Source organism: Halyomorpha halys, unplaced genomic scaffold (genome assembly GCF_000696795.3).
Source record: "Halyomorpha halys isolate HHAL.00 unplaced genomic scaffold, Hhal_1.1 Scaffold1223.1, whole genome shotgun sequence".
In the NCBI taxonomy this organism is placed as follows: Eukaryota; Metazoa; Arthropoda; class Insecta; order Hemiptera; family Pentatomidae; genus Halyomorpha; species Halyomorpha halys.
In genome coordinates, this window is record NW_027112441.1 from 184,522 (window position 1) to 192,467 (window position 7,946).

The following is a 7,946-nucleotide window of genomic DNA, read 5'->3' on the forward strand; positions in this document are numbered from 1 at the left end:
AGTAAAAAACAAACTCCACTTCAATTAGCAATAAGGAAAGTAATACATTAATTCCACTTCTCGCGGTGGTAAAAAAGTAACGACTAAATTCTACTTATAGTAGTAGTAAGGAAAGTAACATATAGATTCAACTCCTAGCGGCATTAAGAAAAGTAAAATATAAATTCCACTTCTATTGGCAGAAATGAAAGTAATAAATAATTTCCACTTCTAGTAGCAATAAGGAAAGTAGCGACTAAATTTCACTTCAAGTAACGATAAGGAAAGTAACGGATAAACTGCACTTCTAGTAGCTGTAAGAAAAGTAACAAATAAATTCCATTTCTATTAGTGATAAGGAATGTAACACGTAAATTTCACTTCCTGGAATGGTTAGGAAAGTAAGAGAGTATTCCATCATTGAGTGCCTGTCGATGACTTCATTGTCCTCATTAAACAGAAAATTAAATTGAAATGGGAGCAAATCCTACGGATAATCAATAAAGGGGAATCAGAAGCGACGTCTCACCTTGGATGCTACACATCTATTAGAAATGTGAGCAGAGAGGTGATTTTGACGCGCCTTCGATTTGGTCATACACACCTGGCCCAGGGTTATCTTATGGCCCGCCATTCTCCACCTGCATGCTAAACTTACCGTTAAATACATTTTAACTGAATACCGAGCATACGAGTCCCTTAAATCTTTACATGGTTTACCAGCAGACCTCCATTCCATTTTGCAGGACAACAAGATGTTGATAAGCTTTTTGAGCCATTTTCTATAAAATTTAATCAAATCTCACCACTGGTTTCTGTTTAGCAATAGTTATGCAATTCAAAATAAAGAATCCGGGTTCTTGCTCTCGTTCAGTGAATGGTCGAGGGAACTGCCTAAAAGTCTGGAATTAGAATATGTGATCCGGAAATTAAGACAATCATGACCCATAAGTGTTTAATGCTTTAATTCAAAAAAAAAAAAAAAGAAAAAAAAAGAATGGATCTAATAAACTCTAATTAGAGTAGCAATAAGAAAAGTAACAAAACTATATTAATTTAAAATTATTCATATCAACATTATCAATTTGTGATCCAGTTTATGATGGTTAATATTCTCTGTGGAGTCTCGGCTCAAATCCAGATATCCTTATAAAAATTTAAAAAACATTTTAATAATAAATGATTAGCCATTCTAATAAAGAGGTTGTCTAGTCTTCTACAATAGAGTAATCAAGACTTATGTAATAAAACCTTACAATGCAATTTGCCTGTAATAAACAACTATTTTTTAGGCTTATTCTTGAATTATTTTAGAAATGCTTTTAATACCTAGGAATGTCTAGAAATATTTAGTATTTGTTTGGTAAAAAGCTTAATATTTTTTTTCAACATATTCATAACAATAATATTCAGTTGGCAAAAATTGTTTGTCCTATTGATACCAATATATCTGAATGTGTTTTTAAAGTTCAAGGCCATTTTTATAATAATATAACGGCTTAATTATCTCCAGTTTATGAAAAACCAACTTAACTCTTATTATTGGATTCCATTAGTCAATGACATTTGGATAAACATTGATTGTCAATTTAAGAACCTGTGAAATCGGGGGAAAATATAGGTAAAATTTTTATATAAAAAGAAATAATACAATACTGAATTCATTTTATTATTAATTCATTATTAATTTAAAACAATATCATTGTTATGTATAATGCTCGTTAGCCTGGCGAACGAACATTAAACATTTCAATTTCCTCGCAAATAATAATCTGATACATTCATTATCGCATCATTAAATAATGCAAACTAAATTCAATAATCCACCCTAAATTCGATACAAATTGGGAGGAAGTGACAGATGTTTGTTATATATCCATAGATAAATTTGATATATTTAAAGACAATGCTTCATTATTATTATCTCTGAAAAAATATGTGAGCTGAAGATTTTTGTAGTATTTATTTTAGCTTAGGAGTCGGCGTGCAAAAATATATTAAGATGAAGCCAAAACATTTTTTTGAGCTTCATAGTATAAAACGATAAAAGACATATTTACTCCAATCTAGGGGGCGAAAAATTGCCTGAGATCGCGATTTTAGTAAAGATAATTCGATCTAACACTTTATATTTAATTTAAAAAAAATATTAGATATTCATATTTTTATTATATAAATAGAGTTGGCCAAAACTCAACATAAGAAATAATTAATCATTCATAAACCGGTAATTACCCAAAAATTATGAGTAAAACAATCAAATGTTTTATATATATATTTTTTTAGAATTATTACTTTATTTATTAATAAGTATTACAATCTGCCACAAACTTTGGCACTGAGTAATAGTACTAATTGAATAGATTCATGTCAAAAATGAAAAAAAATATAAAAACTAAATAAAATCTCTATATGCTATAAACAGAAAAATAAATAAATAAAATTAACATAATCAAACAATGTAAAATAAATTATAAATAATATATCTTATAATTAATATGACAATAAAGATTTTTTTTTAACTTATCATTTAAGTCGATATTTATAGGTGGACAGCTATGTAACTGTAAGTATGAACTGAAATTTGTTTGCATCAGTTGTTTTTAAATAGATGTCACTGAGTTGAGGTCCTTCAATATTTATTTCTTATTGCGTCAGCTCCCCAAGAAGGTTGATCAATTGAATCTATAGTGTTAGTATTAAATTTTTTAATCAATTTTCATTATTGCTTATTAGTTATAAAAAAAATATATCCATTTGGTCCCAACGTTTCGGCCATTACAGGCCATTTTGCCTTTGTCGAATATTTATCATTAGTCATTAATTAGTTTACAGTATTTAGTATCACATTAACTATTTTATAAGTATATAAAATTATAATATTTTAAACAGAAATTATAAACTAGTTAATGTGATACTATACACTGTATGATAGGCCATTGGCCATTTGCTTTATTACAACAGATACTTATTATTCCAAATTCCATTTTGAAAAGGATTTTTTTATATAATGGACAATCCTGTTCTTGTTGATCCCTTTTATATCCAATTTTAATCGTCTTAAGCTCATAGTTACATTTTTTTCCCACTTTTTCAGGTTTTTTTTATAAAAAAAAATCACATTTTTTCTTAGCACTATAGTTTTTGGGAAGTCTTTACTACTCCTCCAAATATTTTTGGTGAAATTTAAAAATAAACATAAAATAGAAAAGTCATCAAATGATAATAAGGAATACATGCTTATTAGAAAGGAACCTTTCGTGGATTAGGTTGAAAAAATTAATAAATTTGGACACGTTTAATTATAAAAATCAAAGTTATTTCTTGTTAATAAAATAATAATAATAAAAATAAAAAGTCAACTAGCTTTATGTCGTTCCAAAGCTGATGAGTTTTTATTTTTTATATTTTAGCAATTTCCCATTGGTACTTTTATTCCTGTCTAATTTTTTGTTTTAAAATAATATCACAATTTTCATAGTGGCACCACTGGCCATCTTTTCCTAACACGTAGGAAATGCTTCAAAGGTGATTCTAAATTGTTAACATTCTTAACTTAGCATATCTTCCTCAATAATTTTTTTCAAAAATTGTTGTTGGAGAGCCGTCATTATTTACCTAACCACAACTATTCATGAGGCTCTTGGATTTCAGCCATTGTAAAGCCACATTTTTATCACATGGGCTCTTCATGGAAAAAAAGTTTTTTTTTTATACGTCTAATACACACACAGTGTTTTTTTATACACTAATACACAAGCACACATATATATAATATAGTGTGTGTATATTAGAAATATAAACAAATAGCGTAATTAAGATGGAAAAACTAGGAAATGAAAAGCTTGCAATTACGTGCAATTTTTTCTGGTCATCGCAATATTGTCTTTCCTAACGAATCGTAATTCGAACTGAAACAATAATAACGATTTGTATTGTCTTTCACTATAGACCTTATTCAATTACCTTTAGAAGCTAAAATAATTGAAAATAAAACAATAAAAATTGAAGCACTGAAGCACTCATTAAAATTTTTCTTAACGATCCAAACCTCGTGATGTAAACCTTACAGTTCATCCTTTCAACTTCAAGGTACAAAGTCCTAAGAATATAAATTAATTTCAACTTGAATTAAGAACTTCAAAAAACCATATGCTGTCGCGCTAATTATTTAGACCAAAATATTATATCGGTACTTAGCAAATTAACATTATGTTAAGTACCGATGTACATATTTCAGATACAGCCTATTCTTTTTGGCCTTATTAATAATATTATGAACGACTCAAAAATGTTTTAGGTTCATACTAATATGTCAACGATGGGCACGCCATCTTCCAGAATCTTTAATTTAAAATTACCCCAACCTAAACTAATGTTAAGCACTTTTTACAAAACAATCAAGGTATTATAAATGATAATTATTATGAATAAAATGCAAATTATATACATATATATATTTGTTTATAACTTTGGTAGCTCAGTAGGTAAGGCATATTAATGATTGGAGTTTTTGAAATATTGGATACGTTGTTGGTAGATATGGATGTTATAACGAAGATGATTACAGGGGCGGGTTCGAAACAAGAAGAAAACACCTCACTAAGCTTCCAGAACACTTGTGACGAAGCATTGGCTGGTTGTAAGACAGAACCCACTTGCAAAACGGCCCTTGCAGCGGTGATGCAATATTGCAGTCCCTCCTCTTGCAGAAAGGACCAATGTATGCACTCCTTGCAGAATTTCTACAGGAGCGTAGACCACAAATGGAGTCTTGAGATTGCCTTCTGCCTATGCAAGTAAGTGATTTTTTAAATTTTATGATAGTGCTCAATTAAAATAATTAAATAATATATAAGTCTAACTAGTTTATTTTCGATGAGGAATATTTGTGTTTCATTCCTTCTGGAGCATTTAAATATTTCTTTTGTATTAACTATAAAATACTAAACTTATCTAAGTAATAAGTGTCCTACTCCTTATTACATTATAGTTAAATATTTTTTTAAAGCTTCCAAATATTTGGTAATTATCAAAGATCAGGAACTGAAAAAATGTTGATAATTGAAAGGATTCCTCAAAAAAGATACAACTGCGAAATTTAACCGAATGATTTATTAGCATAAAAAGATTTTTTCAACACTATTTAACTGGCACTAAAATTGAAGGCAGCGATGAATCACTTCTTTATGCTTAAGGAAGTTTTATCTTCATTTACTTGCAAGCCGATTTCCTCTGATAGTTACTTAGACCGCAATGTCGCTAAGATTTTATGTTTCATCCCAATATGCACTCCACTGTGCGTGGTATTCTTCAAAATTACAAATTACTTCTTCCAGGGCTAAGTTGGACAGAAATGGTGAGAGTCCATCCCTCAGACCAGTTCTGACTTCTAAGGTATCAGATGCTACTCCTTGTATGACGCCGGTTTTAGGACTATTTGTACATTCTTTTTCAATCTTACCAACTTCCCTGGGAACCCCAGTTCAGTCATGATTTTCCAAAGACAATTTCTGTCAGCGGAATCATAGGCTGCTTTGAAATCGACAGATAAGACGTGCACATCTTGATCCTCTTCCTTTCTTTTTTCGATTATCTGTTTTAGGATGAAAATCTAATATATAAAAATAATTTTTCTTCTTTCTATCCTTATACATTATATTTGGATTGAAACGTAGGAACATAAAAATTTTTAATAACACAAATGAACAAACACCTGTATAAATTAATTGCTGAATAATGATTGGGATTAAAAGTTTACAATTAATTTAAAAATAATAATAAAATTCAAATAAAAAATTACAATACATTTGACTAAGGCTTAAGCGGGTGTCCCATGTTGACAGTGAATATTACATTAAGTTTTTCGCATATGCGCAAATAGTTAACAGTACTACAAATTATTAAAGAAATTCTGATAGTATGGCATAAATGATATGATAACTAGTAGATGTTAGGGTGTTCAATCATAGTTACTGTCATATCTTTCACTATCTCTATTCCTATCACTATCAACGTCGCCGTTCAACCACCGCTTTAGGTGGAATGAGTACTTTCTCCATCCTTCCACGATAAACCTTCTGTCTCTGTGGAAGCTTCCTTCTCTCAAGCAGTTCGTAATACCGACGATCTTTTATTTCCAGAGACGTGATCGAGAGAAGCGCTGGGATCACCCGGATTATTGTTTTTCACACCATTAATGGGACCTGGCAAGCAAATCCATGAGTTTAGATGTGCATAATTATAACTGTGGTCAAGATATTTATTTTACTCGATTTAAATATATTTTTTTCTGTAAAAATGATTACAAATATTACTGATACCTATTACCCTTAAGCGTGAAAGATTTTATTGTTTCTCAGTGTAATCTTCTTTAGACTAGAAATATTCCTCATTCAAATAAGATTAAGTCTAAAATTGTTGGGGGGAGGGTTGACAAGAGCGGACTTCAAGACGAAGGCAACCCACCATCATAGCAGGATTTAAGTAATGAGGGAATCAAAGTTTCTTAGCCGTCTTAAAGTTCATTATGGAAGAAGGTGGGGGGGTTACCTGCGGCCGCCGGAAATTTACCCCCTGTTCCTTAAAACCTAATTCACTTTACCAACAACCTCAGCTCATTATTCTAAGGCCTATCCATCAACTAACGACCCCATCTGCCACCAACCACATCCTTTAGCAGACATCTCCTTACTGATATCTTAAATTAAGATTCAAAAATATTTAACTCTTGAAGAGTTGTGACTATGCTCTGACCACGGCCATTCCGATTGCAATCACGTTTCTCTATAGAACAGCTCCCTCGTCGCTCTTTTCAGAACGTCCCTCAGTTCCGTTACTTATTCAGATCTTAAATTGCTTCAAATATCAAAAAACTTCATTACTCAACTTCTACTCATTCAACTTGTAATAGCTTGCGTAACTGCTTAATCCAACGAAGAGAATGTTTAAAAATGACGATTCGTAAAGTTGATTAAAGAAACCAAAGAACTACGTGATAAACTATTGAAAACAATTCATAGTTGAAAATCAGTGATAGTGAAATTATGCTAAAGAGTCACCACCATGTTGATGTTTTTATTTAGGAATAGGGAATTTATATATTGCCATTATTACTAAATTTTGAAAATAAAAAAAAATAATTTTGTTCAGGGACAAAAGTTTCCTAATAATAATTACATAGTTCTGACTTCATGATGTCATCTGCCTGGCAAAATTCTATAATTTAACCTGACAACGTGTACACGAAATGGGTAAATTCATTTACTAAGAAAAAAAAAATGTAATGCATTATTGCAGATATCTTATTTTTTTAATTGATTTATATTTACTGTATTTATATATTTTTTCATTACTTTATTTCTTTTCTGTATCTATCTCCTTATTTGTTTTTAAATTTTCACATTTTTAAAAAAATGTAAATTATTCACCGTTATGTGGAGTTGATGCCAAGTCTATTTGTACGGGGCTATCTCGTAAGACAAATTGAATAAACAAATATTGCAACTGCTTGTTTATTTCATACTATGTCTGGTTGAAAACATGCTTATATGTTCAAGAAATGACAGGATAAAATTTGTTTTAAATATTTTAATACCTTTATAATCAGAAACCACTTTTAGAAAACCATGAACTTTGTTTTAACTAATCTTGGACCACAAAGACAAATCAAAAAATGAAATCTGACAACGAATTTCTAACTATCTAATTCCACCCTATACATTTTAGGAAATCGGAAGCGAAATCAAGATCAATCCCCCCCAAAATATCGTCCTCATTCATATTAAATTAAGAACTTAAATTGACTCAGAAGTTTTTTTAGAAGTGGTTTAACTGTTGCGCTACAGTGGACTGAGAAAAATATTCAAAAGTGTTTTTTTTTATATTTATTTATTGCTATTTACAACTGTACATTATAATACATTTAGTAAATCTGATCTAAGTTAAATTGGAGTGTTACAGGCGTG

General features: G+C 30.1%; 1 protein-coding gene across 1 annotated transcript in view; it reads left to right on the plus strand.

Moving 5' to 3' along the window:
• Window positions 1-4,539: 4,539 nt before the first annotated feature.
• LOC106688870 (uncharacterized) overlaps window positions 4,540-7,946 on the plus strand; it is a gene marked incomplete in the record, with an annotated part of 79,735 nt that continues 76,328 nt past the window's right edge. The window contains 1 exon segment of the mRNA XM_014433551.3: window positions 4,540-4,778. Within this exon segment, the coding sequence (XP_014289037.1) occupies window positions 4,540-4,778 (239 nt within the window).